The sequence below is a fragment of the Symphalangus syndactylus genome, chromosome 6 (assembly GCF_028878055.3).
Source record: "Symphalangus syndactylus isolate Jambi chromosome 6, NHGRI_mSymSyn1-v2.1_pri, whole genome shotgun sequence".
Lineage (NCBI taxonomy): Eukaryota > Metazoa > Chordata > Mammalia > Primates > Hylobatidae > Symphalangus > Symphalangus syndactylus.
This window is the reverse complement of record NC_072428.2, coordinates 46,991,844-47,008,699: the sequence shown is the minus strand read 5'-3', so window position 1 is coordinate 47,008,699 and position 16,856 is coordinate 46,991,844. Positions and strand designations below refer to the sequence as shown.

At 45.0% G+C, this 16,856-nt stretch overlaps 1 protein-coding gene and 1 long non-coding RNA gene across 4 annotated transcripts in view; one reads left to right on the top strand and one right to left on the bottom strand.

Annotated features, from left to right (window-relative positions):
- TMEM41B (transmembrane protein 41B) overlaps window positions 1-15,167 on the bottom strand; it is a 41,111-nt gene extending 25,944 nt beyond the window's left edge. Inside the window, exon 1 of one of the 3 annotated variants that reach the window (XR_008658445.2) lies at window positions 14,497-14,954. Coding sequence is in view for 2 of the 3 variants with exons in the window: in XM_055282464.2 (XP_055138439.1) it covers window positions 14,497-14,617 (121 nt within the window). In the remaining variant the exon portion in view is untranslated. Of the gene's footprint in view, window positions 1-14,496 lie in introns of all 3 variants that reach the window. The other 2 variants (XM_055282464.2, XM_055282465.2) reach the window with 2 other exon arrangements.
- LOC134736884 (uncharacterized) lies at window positions 10,855-16,021 on the top strand. Its single transcript, XR_010121320.1, has 2 exons — window positions 10,855-13,278; window positions 13,620-16,021. It is a non-coding gene; the product is annotated as an uncharacterized lncRNA (long non-coding RNA).
- Window positions 16,022-16,856: the final 835 nt, after the last annotated feature.

The following is a 16,856-nucleotide window of genomic DNA, read 5'->3' as shown; positions in this document are numbered from 1 at the left end:
AATCCCACCACTTTCGGAGGCCGAGGCGGGCAGATCACCTGAGGTCAGGAGTTCAAGACCAGCCTGGCTAACATGGTGAAACCCCCATCTCTACTAAATCCCAAAGTGCTGGGATTATAGGCGTGAGCGAACGTGTCCAGTCTCCAAAGTATAATATCTACTTATAATTAACCTGTAATTTCTGTTGAAATAAGAACTGCTTAGGTTAGTGCTTTGATAACACTAAATATAAATTATTCTTAACTATTCATTAAATTTAACAAGTTTTCTATAAAGTTTTAGTTATGTGAAAAACTAAATAATCTTTTCCTACTTTCAGTAATCTAAACAATCTAACTTCCCAACTAGTCCCTATTATTCTTTTTCTTTTTTTTTGAGACGGAGTCTTGCTCTGTCGCCCAGGCTGGAGTGCAGTGGCGCAATCTTGGCTCACTGCGAGCTCCGCCTCCCGGGTTCACGCCATTCTCCTGCCTCAGCCTCTCTGAGTAGCTGGGACTACAGGCGCCCGCCACCACGCCCAGCTAATTTTTTGTATTTTTTAGTAGAGACAGGGTTTCACCGTGGTCTCCATCTCCTGACCTCGTGATCCGCCCGCCTCGGCCTCCCAAAGTGCTGGGATTACAAGCGTGAGCCACCGTGCCCGGCCTTTTTTTTTTTTTTTTTTTTTGAGATGGAGTCTTGCTCTGTGGCCCAGCTTCTGTCACCCAGCCTGGAGTGCAGTGACACGATCTCAGCTCACTGCAACCTCTGCCTCCCAGGTTCAAGCCATCCTCCCATCTCAGCCTCTGGAGTAGCTGGGATTACAGGCACGTGCCACGAGGACCAACTAATTTTTGTATTTTTAGTAGAAACGGAGTTTCACATTGTTGGCCAGGCTGGTCTCGAACTCCTGACCTCAGGTGATCCGCCCACCTTGGCCTCCCAAAGTGTTAGGATTACAGGTGTGAGCCACCGCGCCCGGCCTCCAACCAGTCCCTATTATTCTAACTTTGTTATGTTTCATCTTAATCTCAAAAAGGAGATTTGCTCAACTCTTACTTCTAAAATTTATTGCAGGAAGGAAGAGGATCATACTATGGTACAAAAGGTACCTTCTCATGGAACAATAAACCAAGCATGCCTGTCTCTTAGTACTCTAGTTCATTAACCCACAGACATATTGATATGTATGCTTTTTTGGAGCACAGAGAATTAAAAACACACTTTAAACATATCAGGTAGGTCAAACATGAAAAGGTCTCTTCAGAATCTTGTAATAACAAATGCCTAATTGTCCATCACATTTATGCTCTGGTTATTATCTAATTCAATACATATCTTGAGGCTTCCTGTTATATTCACTCACATTCTCTAAAAAAAGAAAGCATAATCAGCAAAAAGTAGCAAAAACATCAGGATGTACTAAATCCAATTGAATAAAAAATGTTGTTTTGGTTTATAAATATAAACCCTATTTATTTATTTATTATTTATTTACTTTTATGAGACGGTGTCTCATTCTGTTGCCCAGGCTGGAGTGCAGTGGTGAAATCATAGCTCACTGCAGCCTTCAACTCTTGGGAGTTGAACGCCTTCAGCTTCAATCCTCCTGCCTCAGCCTCCTGACTAGCTGGGACCACAGGTGTTTGTGACCATGTCTGGTTAATTTTTTTTTTTTTTTTTTGAGATGGAGTCTCACTCTGTCACCAGGCTGGAGTGCAGTGGCGTGATCTTGGCTCACTACAACCTCCGCTTCCTGGGTTCAAGCAATTTTCCTGCCTCAGCCTCCCAAGTAGCTGGGACTACAGGCGCACGCCACCATGCCCAGATAATTTTTGTATTTTTAGTAGAGATGGGGTTTCACCATGTTGGCCAGGATGGTCTTGATCTCTTAACCTTGTGATCTGTCCCCCGTGGCCTCCCAAAGTGCTGGAATTACAGGCGTGAGCCACCACGCCCAGCAATTTTTTGGTTTTGTATTTAGAGACCAGGTCTCACTATTTTGCCCAGGCTGGTCTTGAACTCCTGGCTTCAAGCAATCCTCCTGCCTCAGTCTCCCAAAGTGCTGGGATTACTGGCATGAGCCATTGAACCGGGCTAGAAAACCTATTTAAACACAAACCATTTTCACAAGGCTAAAACAGTTATTTTTCTATTTTATTGAATAAAAAGCTATTCAATAAAGTAGGTAAAGAATGAGGGTGATATATATATATATATATATATATATATATATATGTAGATAGATAGATATATGTATTGAGTTTTCTATAGGTTGACATCAAAACAAAGACACATTATACATGAAAGCAGTGTATTTTTTTCAGGATGTCCATTATGATAACTTATAATTATAGGCCAGGTGTCGTGGCTCACTCCTGTAATCACAGCACTTTGGAAGGCCAAGGTGGGCAGGTTGCCTGAGGTCAAGAGGTCGAGACCAGCCTAGCCAACTTGGTGAAACCCTGTCTCTACTAAAAATATAAAAAATTAGTCGGGCGTGGTGGCACGCCCCTGTAGTCCCAGCTACTGGGGAGGCTGAGGCACAAGAATTGCTGGAACCCAGGAGGTGGAGGTTGTGGTGAGCCAAACTTGCGCCATTGCACTCCAGCCTGGGTGACAGATATTAATTATAGATGAATTATAGATATTTAACTGTTTTGGAAATACACTTCACATTATACACTTCTTAAAGGTATGCTACTTTTAAATCCAACTAACTTGCCCCAGCCCAGTTTTAACTTACTTTCCTGCTAGAATCAGGTCCAGAGTATAAGAAAAACTAACAAAAATAATTTAATATTATGAGCATCTTTTAAAACCTTCAAAACCATTAATAATTTTTTTTTCTTTTTAGTAGACGGAGTCTTGCTCCGTTGCCCAGCCTAGAGGGCAGTGGCATGATCTCGGGTCACTGCAACCTCCGCCTCCTGGGTTCAAGCAATTCTCTTGTCTCAGCCTCCGGAGTAGCTGGGATTACAGGCGCCTGCCACCATGCCCAGCTAACTTTTTTGTATTTTTAGTAGAGACGGGTTTTCACCATGTTGTTCAGCCTGGTCTCGAACTGCTGACCTCAGATGATCCACCCGCCTCGGCCTCCCAAAGTGCTGGGATTACAGGCATGAGCCACCGCACCAGGGCATTAATAAATTTTTTATCCTGAAGATATCTGCATACATAAGAATGACTTTTAAGAAAAAATGACAGATCTTTCCTCCTTTCTTAGAAATTATCTTTAGAACTTCTATCTAAGCTATGTACTTAAATATAGTTGTGCTTAGGACTGTCCGCTAAACATCTATTAGGCACCAAATGTTTTGTTCACTCTGTGCTCTAAGCTGATGCCACCATTAGCTAGCTAGACATTCCCCTTCTCCCGACAAGGAAGAGTAGAGTTAAAAGGGGCATAGAGTTTATAGGAAAGCAAGATCACTGGGCTGAGTGAAGGCAAGATTCATGGACTTTGTGGAAATTTTGTTGAAGATTAAAAGATGGAAAAAGGCCGGGCGTGGTGGCTCACGCCTGTAATCCCAGCACTTTGGGAGGCTGAGGCGGGTGGATCACCTGAGGTCAAGAGTTCGAGACCAGCATGGCCAACATGGTGAAACCCCGTCTCTACTAAAAATATAAAAAATTAGCCAGGCATGGTAGTGGGTGCCTGTAATCCCAGCTACTCAGGAAGCTGAGGCAGGAGAATTGCTTGAACCCAGGAGATGGAGGTTGCAGGGAGCCAACATGGTCCCACTGCACTCCAGCCTGGGTGACAGAGTGAGACTCCGTCTTAAAAAAAAAAAAAAAAAAAAGAGTTCAAGACCAGCCTGGCCAACATGGTGAAACCCTGTCTCTACTAAAAATACAAAAAATTAGCCAGGCATGGTGGCACATGCCTGTAATCCCAGTTACTTGGGAAGCTGAGGCAGGAGAATCGCTTAAAACCAGCAGATGGAGGTTGCAGGGAGCCAAGATTGTGCCACTGCACTCCAGCCTGGACGACAGAGCAAGACTCCGTCCAAAAAAAAAAAAAAAAAAAAAAAAGATGGAAAAAGGGGCCAGGTGCGGTGGCTCACGCCTGTAATCCCAGCACTTTGGGAGGCTAAGACAGGTGGATCACCTGAGGTTGGGAGATTGAGACCAGCCTGGCTGACATGGTGGTCAGCACCTATAATCTCAGCTACTTGGGAGGCTGAGACAGGAGAATCGCTTGAACCCGTGAGGCGTAGGTTACAGTAAGCAGGAATCGCACCACTGCACTCCAGCCTGGGCAACAAGAGTGAAACTCCCTCTCAAAAAGGAAAAAAAAGATGGGAAAAGAGTCAGCTTTTTGTTTGTTTTGAGATGGAGTCTCACTCTGTTGCCCAGGCTGGAGTGCAGTGACGCAATCTTGGCTCACTGCAACCTCCACCTCCCAGGTTCAGGCAATTCTCCTGCCTCAGCCTCCCGAGTAACCGGGACTATAGGCTCCCGCCATCATGCCTGGCTAATTTTTGTATGTTTAGTATAGACAGGGTTTCACCATATTGGCCAGGCTAGTCTCGAACTCCTGACCTCAGGCAATCCTTCCGCCTCAGCCTCCCAAAGAGCTGGGACTACAGGCGTGAACCACTGTGCCCGGCCTAGAGTCAGCCTTCTATCCTGTACTGTATGCAGCTAAATATTTTAAAAGACTTAGGTAGGTAATATTTAGTCTTTTTTTCTTTTTTTTTGAAACAGGGTCTCACTCCGTCAACCAGGCTAGATAGAGTGCAATGGTGCAATCACAGCCCCCTGCAGCCTGGATCTCCAAGGCTCAAGATATCGTCTTACCTCAGCCTCCCAAGTAGCTGAGATTACAGGCGTGCATTACGCCCAGCTAATTTTTGTATTTTATAGAGACAGGGTCCCACTATGCTATGTTGTCCAGGCTGATCTCAAATTCCTGGGCTCAAGCAATCCTCCTGCCTTACCCTCCCAAAGTGCTGGGATTACATGTGTGGGCCATCACACCCAGCCTAATGTACTCCTCTTAGGTTAAAAATTAAATCAGGCTTTTAGTATGCTAGCTCTAAAACTACAATATTTTTCTTTCTTTACATAATGAATTCGCCAGTCCTAAAGTAAGGAATAAGATGAATGAAAGGAGTCAAGTATTTAACTGGACTAAAGAACATTAACTACCCTGAGTTTTCCTTGAGTAGACATGTCTCTAATTACTACCTGTCTTATTACAATTGAATGATGAAATATATAGACATTTGAACAAAATTAACATCTAGGTTTAACTTGATAGATATTTTCTGGCCAGGCGCGGTGGCTCACGCCTATGATCCCAACACTTTGGAAGGCCGAGGTGGGCGGATCACTAGGTCAGGAGATCGAGACCAATCTGGCTAACACAGTGAAACCCCGTCTCTACCAAAAATACAAAAAATTAGCCAGGCATGGTGGCGGATGCCTGTAGTCCCAGCTATTCGGGAGACTTAGGCAGGAGAATGGCATGAACCCAGGAGGCCAAGCTTGCAGTGAGTAGAGATCACGCCACTGCACTCCAGCCTGGGCAACAGAGCGAGACTCTGTTTCAAAAAAACAAACAAAAAAAATCCTTGATATTTTCCTCACTCTCTAAAATTAGGCAAACTTTCTCAAGCATTGTATTCTTTAGTAACACAAGAAAACAACTGATGAGGATGCAATAAAGCCTAGTGACATTCCACTTTGAGGTTCTCCTTTCACACAAACTGGTAAACAGAGAATGCTGGCAATTATAATTCAACAATCCTTGGGTATAATTACAAACCCAGAGTTTAGTTTAGAGTTCTAAACATAGATTAAAAAGTCATAAATCTTGTTTTTATAGGTCTACGTCTAAATTTATAGTATACACATTTATAATGTGCCTTCTTATGGCCACATTACACGCATGTGCCTTTTAGCATTTACAGCTACTCACACCAGCACTTTCCTTTTTTTTTTTTTTTTTTGAGACGCAGTCCCGTTTTATCACCCAGGCTGGAGTGCAGTGGTGTGATCGCGGCTCACTGCAACCTCCACCTCCTGGGTTCAAGCCATTCTCCTGCCTCAGCCTCCCAAGCAACTGGGATTACAGGCATGGGCCACCACCCCCAGCTAATTTTTGTATTTTTAGTAGAGACGGGGTTTCACCATGTTGGCCAGGCTGGTCTTGAACCCCTGACCTCAGGTGATCCACCCACCTCGATCTCCCAAAGTGCTAGGATTACAGGCGGGAGCCACCACGCCCAGCCAGTACTCTGTATTTAGTAACCTCCAAAGCTTCCACCATACTAATTCCCAGTCTGAATTACCCCATTATGCGCTTTGCCAACCTCCTCCCAGGCCAAAGGTACTGTTAAAGAAAGCCAGAATTGGCCGGGCACGGCGGCTCACGCCTGTAATCCCAGCACTTTGAGAGGTCGAGGCGGGCGGATCACGAGGTCAGGAGATCGAGACCATCCTGGCTAACACGGTGAAACCCCGTCTTTACTAAAAAAAATACAAAAAAATTAGCTGGGCACAGTGGCGGGCGCCTGTAGTCCCAGCTACTCAGCATGCTGAGGCAGGAGATCGGCATGAACCCAGGAGGCAGAGCTTGCAGTGAGCCGAGATGGCGCCACTGAACTCTAGCCTGGGCGACAGAGCAAGACTCAATCTCAAAAAAAAAAAAAAAAAAAAAAAGAAAGCCAGAATCACACTCTTGGCCTACAAGACGTTCGACATGTTTTTCTAACTTCAATTACGGATATCACTGGCAAACAGTAATTCTTTTATAGCACTCCCCAAAAGAGCTATTTCAAGTCACTTTAAGCCTTTGATTTTACCTTCCTTTACTTGCAACCAATGATACTGCCTCCTACTTTAATGAGCACCCCAATCTCTCCCTCAAGATTTGCTCACAAAATTATCTTCCCTTGCCCCTTTCCCTTCATCTTATCATTAAATATCAACACACTTCCTTCTATATCTTGCTCTCTGAATTCTCTCTTCTCCATATACCCAACATCTTCAATTTTTCCCTCTTACAAGTACCTTTAACTTCTAATATGCATAAATCCATCCTGAAAAATAATTTAATGTCCCTCTAGTAGCTCCTTAATTCTCTTACTACTTTTATAACAAAACTTTTGAAAAGCAAAATATTCCTATGTCTACGAGATCTTAGGAATGACTCATACTGGTCATCTAGTCCATTAGTTTTCAATATTCAGCGTTTTCTAGATATACTTGATCCCACCACGAACAAAGGAAAAAAAATCCATTTATCCTAAGGACATAAGCTTACAGGCCAACAAGTCTCTTAAGGACACAAGAATCCACTTTAATACTATCAGAAATAAACTTTATTTCAAAGGTCTTAAACCATTAAAAAAATTAATTGAAAATGGTATTAATATCAAGTATAAATTTAAACAGCTGAAGTATCATAAAATAAAATCTTTTTTTTTTTTTTTTTTTGAGATGGAGTTTCACTCTTGTTGCCCAAGCTGGAGTGCAATGGCATGATCTCAGCTTACTACAACCTCCGCCTCCCAGGTTCAAGCAATTCTCCTGCCTTGGCCTCCGAAGTAGCTGGGATTACAGGCATGCGCCACCACACCCAGCTAATTTTGTATTTTTAGCAAAGATGGGGTTTCCCCATGTTGGTCAGGCTGGTCTCAGACTCCTGACCTCAGGTGATCTGCCTGCCTCAGCCTCCCAAAGTGCTAGGATTACAGGCATGAGCCACTGTGCCCAGCCAATAAGATCTTTTTTTTTTTTTAATTTTTTTTATTTCGAGTCTCGCTCTGTCACCCAGGCTGGAGTGCAGTGGCGCAATCTCGGCTCACTGCAAGCTCTGCCTCCCAGGTTCACGCCATTCTCCTGCCTCAGCCTCCCAAGTAGCTGGGACTACAGGCACCCGCCACCTCTCCTGGCTAATTTTTTGTATTTTTAGAGAGACGGGGTTTCACCGTGGTCTCGGATCTCCTCAACCTCGTGATCCGCCCACCTCGGCCTCCCAAAGTGCTGGGATTACAGGAGTGAGCCATCACACACGGCCTTAAAATCATTTTTTAAACACACACAGAGGCCAGACACAGTGGCTCATGCGTGTAATCCCAGCACTTTGGGAGGCCGAGGTGGATGGATCACTTGAAGTCAGGAGTTCCAGACCACCCTGGCCAACATGGCAAAACCCTCTACTAAAAATACAAAAATTAGTTGGGCGTGGTGGTATGCACCTGTAATCCCAGCTACTTGGGAGGCTGAGGCATGAGAATCACTTGAACCTGGAAGACGGGGGTTGCAGTGAGCTAAGATCAAGCCACTGCGCTACAGCCTGGGCAACAGAGCAAGACACCGCACCCGGCCAACCTTGGACATTTTAAATCAACAAATCATTAAGATGGAGAACTTGCTAAATAGAATATTCCATTCCTTGCGTTTTTCTTCCGTGAGCTTACTTCTTCCATTTTCTCCCTTCTGTTGGACTCTTCATTCTCTTCCTTCCATGCCAGCCTGGACTCCAAGAAGTATCATCTGAACTAGCACCTTTGACTGAAATCCTCATTCTTTCCTTACAGCCATGTAACCAAAAATCAGTAATACAAATTCACTTTCTTCATTCCTACATCACAATGGTTTAGCACAAATACAGAAAAATCACTAAGTGATCCATCACAGAAATCCATGTCATTGGGAAAACTGATTTAGCTCTATTCCTACTCTTTTTTCTACATGTAGAATATGAATCAGGCTGAGCCAATCAGGTTACTCTGATGACCTACTGACAATAATGATAGGTTCAGGGAAAAGCATCTGATCTGAGGCAATCTAATCAGTGAATAGCAAGACTTCATCTGTAATACTAGGACAAAGATTCTCAAAATTAACATGCAAGCATTTAGCTTACCTGAAGCTTCAAGGGGAACCAAACTTAAGGTTAAGCTGACATCCAATAAGCAAATCAAGATATGAAAAATCTGATCCTGGCCAGGCATGGTGGCTAACACCTATAATCCTAGCACTTTGGGAGGCCGAGGCGGGTGAATTACTGGAGGTCAGGAGTTCAAGACCAGCCTGGCCAACACGGAGATACCCCATCTCTACTAAAAATACAAAATTAGCTGGGCGTGGTGGCGTGCACCTGTAATCCCGGCTACTCGGGAGGCTGAGGCAGGAGAATTGCTTGAATCTGGGAGGTGGAGGTTGTGGTGCGCCAAGATTGCACCATTGCACTCCAGCCTGGGCAAAAAGAGTGAAACTCCATCTCAAAAAAACAAAAAAAAGAAAGAAAAATCTGATCCTGAAGATGCTGAGCAACTGGCTCCAGCCTGATGCCACCAAATCCTACTCATCACTTGATTTATTTACATGGACCAATAAACTCCCTTTCAGCAAGGGTTCCAGTGGGTTTTCTGTCGACCAAAAAAATTCTGATACATAATACCTGGGTTGAGACTGACATCAACAAATCATACTAATGCTTTGGTTGATATTCAGCTGCCAAGTCTAGTCTTAGATTTCATCTACAGTAATCAGAGCTTCCTTCTTTCTGTAAGCCAGTACTTTGCTCATAGTAGACCTTGAGGAGTATTTGTTGAACAAATAGCAAGGCAGGATCCAGACCAGGGATCTGGATTATCCAAGTTAGAACAATATTGTCAGCCGGGCGTGGTGGCTCACGCCTGTAATCCCAGCACTTTTGGGAGGCTGAGGCAGGTGGATCATGAGGTCGGGAGATCGAGACCATCCTGGCTAACATGGTGAAACCCCGTCTCTACTAAAAATACAAAAAATTAGCCGGGCGTGGTGGCGGGCGCCTGTAGTCCCAGCTACTCGGGAGGCTGAGGCAGGAGAATGGCATGAACCCCGGAGGGGGAGCTTGCAGTGAGCTGAGATCGCGCCACTGCACTCCAGCCTGGGTAACAGAGCAAGACTCCGTCTCCAAAAAAAAAAAGAACAATATTGTCTTCTAGAAGCAATAAAACCAACTTTGAGACAGTGTTTTTCAATCTTTTTTTGATTGTGTTCCAAGTAATGTATTATTATTATTTTTTTTTTGAGATGGAGTCTCGCTCTATCACCCAGGCTGGAGTGCAGTGGCGCTATCTCAGCTCACTGCAACCTCCACCTCCCAGGTTCAAGTGATTCTCCTACTTGTAATCCCAAGTAGCTGGGATTACAGGTGTGTGCCACCATGCCCAGCTAATTTTTGTATTTGTAGTAGAGACAGGGCTTCTTCATGTTAGTCAGGCTGGTCTTGAACTCCTGACCTGATGTTCCACCCGCCTCGGCCTCCCAAAGTGCTGGGATTATAGGCATGAGCCACCATGTCAGCCTAAGTACACAAAATCTATATAACTCAAATAAAGATTTAAAAAAAAAAAAACAGCATTTAATCCCAAAGCACTGATGTTTTCTCTTCTATTCCATTTTTTAAAAATGCTTATTTTTTATTATGCATCAAATTGATTTCACACCCCTCACAAGGGTCATGACTTATATATTGAAAAACATAGCCGGGCGTGGTGGCTCATGAAGTCAGGAGATCAAGACCACAGCGAAACCTCGTCTCTACTAAAAATACAACAAAATTAGCCGGGCGTGGTGGTGGGCGCCTGTAGTCCCAGCTACTCGGAGAGGCTGAGGCAGGAGAATGGCGTGAACCCGGGAGGCGGAGCTTGCAGCGAGCCGAGATCGCACCACTGCACTCCAGCCTGGGTGACAGAGCAAGACTCCGTCTCAAAAAAAAAAAAAAAAAAAAGAAAAACATAGTCCAGCTCTCTTAAGTTAAAATGGAGAACTTGCTAGTAAATACATAGGTACATAGGTCGGGGCAAACACCACCAAAAAAGAGTTATATACTCTGGTCCAGCCATCTTCAAACCGATTAGGTTAAGGGCCTTTTTTTTTTTTTTTTTTTAAACCAGGAGAAATAACTTTATTTGGACTGAGAGCTGGAGAATGAGAATAGGACCTGACATAGCATACTGGGCTAAGGAGGAGAGGTAAGGTTCCAAAACGGCAGTCAAAGCTCATCGACCAAACAGACTCTACTTCCCAGCAACCTTGCAGTTAGTGCAACCAACAAAAGGCCTGCTGGGGAATGTATTTTCCACTAAATTCCCCAAGTATGCCAACATTACAAAAAAGATAGAGGTTTTTCATCATAATTAAATTTCCACAATCCTCCCCAATCACGAGGATTATAAGCAGAAGTAAAAAATCACATTTTACAGATCTCAAACTTGTCTTCAACATTAGTTCATCATCTTCAAAAAACAGCTCCCCTGCTAAACTCATTAGCTATATGATCTATCCAAGCTATATCCTCTTCCCATTTTCCCTATCCACTCAGGGCTCAACAGCAGGGTGAAGCTCAGGCGGGGGTAGGGGGTGGGGAGCAAAAGGGCTACTTTCCCCCAGTACAACATGGCATCTGAAGCTTGATAGGAGAGCAGAACTGGTGAGACTTGAGGGAAGGATCCAGGGCGTGTATTCAGTCAGAATCACTGCTAGAAGAGGAAGAGGAATGCTTGCTATGCTTGTGCATCTTTTTATGAGCTTTCTTCATTTTCTTCTGTATCTTCTTGTCCACTATCACTGCTGGTCCGACCATGCTAGGAGCCAAGGGATTCACAGGAGGCATTCCAGGAGCAGACGGTGGGTATGGAGGAGGGTAGGGACCCGAGGATTGGCATCCTGTATACCCTGGCTGTGGCACAGGATGAGGGGGCCAACCTGGGGGGAAAGCTGAGTTGCCCTGCGGAGCTCCTGGGGGAGGAGGACAGGGGCCTAGGTTGATAGGTGGTGAGTGGGCAGGACTGGAACCTCCAGGGCACCCAATGTTGGGTGGATATGGATTTGGCCCTGGCTGCCTGGCACTGGGATTCTACATGTTTAGGTGTGTCCTCCAGCCTTTCCACCGCTGCCTGGGCTTGATGCATTCTCAAGAGCTTCTTAACTAGTTTCACCTCCTGTCTGCTCTCTCATCTTCATCATGCAAAAATTAGACTTTCCGTGTTACCTCTGCCTTACTCAAGTAGTCAAAGTGGTCCACAGTCTACTAGGCTTAGCTCTGAGACTAGAGGCCAGAGTAATGGCAAGGAATCCACTAAATGTACCAAACATTGCAGATAGCGTGTAAAACAGTTCAAACATACATATGATGACAACTACTTATTTGTCAAAGTTATATATGTGTCACTTAATAGAATACAAATTCATTCCCAAGTATCATGGAATTTACAGGAACATTCTGACACATCCTGAACAGGCCAACCTCATCGCCTACTACCACCCAACAGAAACCCTCTGCTCCTGACAAGTTAATCTCCTTACCTACACACATAAAAGTTTCACACTAACCTTCAACCCTACTACTCTCTTTCTCCTAGCCTGGAATACCCTTCCCTTCTCTCTACTTATCCAAACCTTACTTATCTGGCAAAGCACAATGGCTCATGCCTGTAATTCCAGCACTTGGGGAGGCCAAGGCAGGAAGACGCTTGAGCCCAGGACTTCAAGACACCCTGGCCCCTTCTCTACAAAAAAAAAATAATTAGCTGGGCATGATGGCAGACACCTGTAGTCCCAGCTACTTGACGGGGCTGAGGTGGGAAGATCGCATGAGCCCAGGTAGCTGAGGCTGCAGCAAGCTATGATCATGCCACTGCACTCCAGGATAGGTGACACAGCAAGGCCCTGTCTCAAGCCACTAAAAACAGGCCTTACTTCACCATGAAGTGAAGGCACGCCTTCACATCTCTTCCCTGTCTTCCTATAGATTTGTGATCTATAGATGTTATGGGACAGCATCATAAGAATAACTGTGTTGAATGTTTTGTTGTAATGATAAGATAAAAAAGAGCACTTTGGAAGTTTCAAGGTTTTATTTTTTGAATAGCTTTAGGTAAAAGTCATGAATAATACAACTGGCTGCTACCTCAAATGAGATGTCAATTTTTAGGGATGCCCTATCTGGAAAACACTTTTTCAGGAAACCCAGACCTTGGAATATTGTCACCCTCAGTAGTAGAGTCTTCAAAACAATCTTTCTTTTATTCAGAGCTGATTTATACATTAACAACGATTCATTTCTGAGTTTTTGAAGTTATATGAAGTTACCTGGCTCCAGCGTATGTAAGCTGGAAAAATACCCAAATACATAAGGCTGACAGAGCCAAATTAGACTGTTGGAGACATTTTAAATTATTCGAAAATACATTAACATTTTCTACTACACACTCTTAGAAGTTCTCCTTAGCCATCACTGGTGGTGGAACACACCTGTGTGAGCTACAGACAAACTTGTTAGGATCACTTCAGGTTTAGGCCGGGCGCGGTGGCTCACGCTTGTAATCCCAGCACTTTGGGAGGCCGAGGCGGGCGGATCACGAGGTCAGGAGATCGAGACCACGGTGAAACCCCGTCTCTACTAAAAATATATAAAAAAAAAAATTAGCCGGGCGTGGTGGCGGGCGCCTGTAGTCCCAGCTACTCGGAGAGGCTGAGGCAGGAGAATGGCGAGAACCCAGGAGGCGGAGCTTGCAGTGAGCCGAGATCGCGCCACTGCACTCCAGCCTGGGTGACAGAGCGAGACTCCGTCTCAAAAAAATAAAAAAAAAAAAAAAAAAAAAAAAAAAAAAAAAAAAAAAGGATCACTTCAGGTTTATCAGCTTTAAAATCATTTAAAGAACAATTCCAGGCCAACACGGAATCAAAGTATTTAGTTTCTATGTACAGTTTTTTCCTTAAAACAATATTTAAAGCCGTGAGATTCTGCAATTATAGAGGCAGTAGGAATAAAGAGAATACAAAAACCAAAAAAAAGCCGTGAGAAATGTCAGGATGATGTAGTGGGGAAATAAACTTTAGAATGAGTGACCTTAGCTGTAACTAAGTAACTGCTAATAATTTAGCCCCCACTTCATATCCAAGCATTACTCTAAATCTTTTAAGTGAATTATTTCGTTTAACCTACGCACCACCTATTAAGTAGATATTATTATCCCCATTTCACAGTTCAGACACTGAGCTTTTTTTGAAAGTTACCAAGTCCAAGGGTTACAAGTAAACAGGGCAGGGACTCAAACCCAGGTGTACTGCCACCTGGAAGTATTAAGTCCCTGCTCCTAACTACTACTTCATTGATCTGGCTTTATGACTTTATAAGTCATATACCCACCCTGGGCCTCAGTTTCTTCATCTGTAAAAACAACGCAACGAATGCTACAGTACAGCTCCTTCCAGCTCTGCCTAGCGTCGTTATCATCAACCTTACAATCTACCTGAGCGTCAACAAGCCAGTGTCATCCCTTCTTTTAAGTGAATTCTACTCAAACAGCATTTACAACGCACCTACTAGGCGTCTGGCCTTGTGCTGCGCGAGCGCCCAAGCCCAACTCCCCCACGGTCTCGGCTCCCGCCGCGGCGCCAGCAGGCCCCCTTTCCCCCCAACTCTCCGAGACCAGCGGTGGTCCTTTTCCCCTCCCGACACACAGAAGCCTCAGGCCACCCCCGGCTCTGCTCCCCGGGCCCACTCACCCTTCTGGTGGTCTCCGCTGCCAGGCACTGCGGGACCCCGCGTCCCCGCTGCCCCGTCCCCCACGGGGGTCGTGTGGTGAGCACCCATCTGCGATCGTTCGGGGACTCTGCCTTTCGCCATGGCTGCTGCAAGGTGAAGGGAGCGGTGCGGTGCCGCGCCCCCTAAACAACAAAACTCTGTCGCAGGCTCCTTACTACGCCGAAGTGCCACAGCCAGAGCCACTTCCGGCGCGACCTCCTCACCCGAGACGACCTTAGTCCAGCGAGCACAGCAACGCCCTGCAAACACCGGCAGCTCCCACCACAGGCTAAACCCCGCCCCGTGCCGCCCCCGAGCCTCGCGCGCTCGCGCCGGCCCAGTAACCGCGAGACAAGTCAGGGTCCTGGACCGCCCCCTTCAGTGCCCCGCCCCGCCCGCGAGAAAGAGGGCGCCGGGGCGGGAGCATGCGGAGTCGCGGCACCCGAGTCACGCGGCTCCGACTCGCTGGCCCTGGCGTCTAAAGCGTAGCCTTAATTACCCGGAAGTGCGGTCCCAGGGACTTCAAACCTTTTGTCCAGGCTACCGGAAGTGCCTGTGATTAGTCGGCATTTCGCGGCTGAGGCTGATTCAACCCATTACATCAGTTCCGTAGCTGCTGTCTTCAATTTGGAGGCGCCAGAGAGTGCTTGGTCTAAAGATGGTGGGAAATACAAAGGTTGAGCAAAACCTACCTGAATTTCAGGAAACTAAGGCTCAGAGAGGGCTACGTACAACCTGTGACGATCACAGGATGGCAAAAATGGGCTTAGAATCCAGGTTGTCCTGTTCCCGAAGCTAACGGTTTTGCATTAGCTGCTGCCCCTTACTACTAAACCCAAGTCAGCTCTACATCTAGCTTATCCGTAAGCTAAGCGGAAACATGCCTTTTCCACAGGTACTTTTTCTGCTTCTACCCCTCAGAGCACATTCAGCTTACTCACCGTGGTTACCTCTTGAAAGCAACTTGGAGGCCGGTCGCGGTGGCTCACGCCTGTAATCCCAGCACTTTGGGAGGCCAAGGCGGGCGGATCGTTTGAGGCCAGGAGTGTGAGGCCAGACTGGCCAAAATGGTGAGATGAGACCCCGTCTCTGCTAAAAATACAAAAATTAGCTGAACATGGTGGCTTGTAATCCCACCTACTCGAGAGCCTGAGTCAGGAGAATCGCTTGAACCCCGGAGGCTGAGGTTGCGGTGAGAAATTGCACCGCTGCACTCCAGCATAGACGACAAAGCAAGACTCCGTCCCCCCCAAAAAAAAAAATCCTGATTGTTTCTATTCAGCAATTACATTTCTAGGAAATTATTCCATGAAAATAAACATAAATAATTCATCTGTATTAGTATAACAGTGAAAAACTAAAAGCAATATAAAAATCCAACACTAAATAAAAATGGTTAAGTAAATTATGGGAAACCCATTCAATTGAACTGTTATGTACACATCGTTTGCCTACTTCTGGCTCCCACTTTATTTCCTTCATAGTCATTAAAAGCAATTCTGTGAACTATTTGTTTACTTGTTTATTGTCTGCCTCCAAGTTTAGAATATAAGCTTTAAGGCAGGGGCCTTGTCTTTTTGTTTTTTGTTTTTTTAAGTGATGGGAATCTCACTATATTGTCCAAGCTGGATTTGAACTTCTGGACTCAAGGGATCCTCAAGCATCAGCCCTCTGAGTAGCTGGGACTACAGGCTCCATGCCATGGCTCCCAGCTGGGCTGTCTTTTTGATCACCATTGTATCCCCAGTAGCTGACAGAGTGCCAATACCTAAGTGGCCATTCAATGAATTTGTTGAATAATTTTTTTTTTGAGATGGTGCCCAGCGGAATAAATTTCCAATCTTAGAAAATTATATTTATGGGCCAGGTGCCATAGCTCACGCCTGTAATTTCAGCACTTTGGGAGACCAAGGTGGGCGGATCACCTGAGGTCAGGAGTTCGAGTCAAAAAAAAAAAAAAGAAAACATTTTATATATTTTACTATGCAAACATTAAAAATTGAAGTACAACAAAAACTAAAACACTGAGAAAAAGTATTTGACACATAAGAATTACTACAAATCAGTAAGAAAAGCACAACTCAACAGAAAAATGGGCAAAGAATATGAATTATCAATACACAGAAGAAAAAATTAAATGTGCTTAAGACACCTGAGTGCGCAGTGGGAAAGCCAACTCCAAAACTTAGGAAATTCCAAGAAATTCCAAAAAATTAGGAAAAGATGAACAACCTCAGTACAGTGTGATAAGAGTGACTGAGGGGTGCACAGATTGCAACAGCAGAAGACAGGAATATCTAAATTACACTAGGGCTGTAAAGACACCTAGGAAGCAGGATTA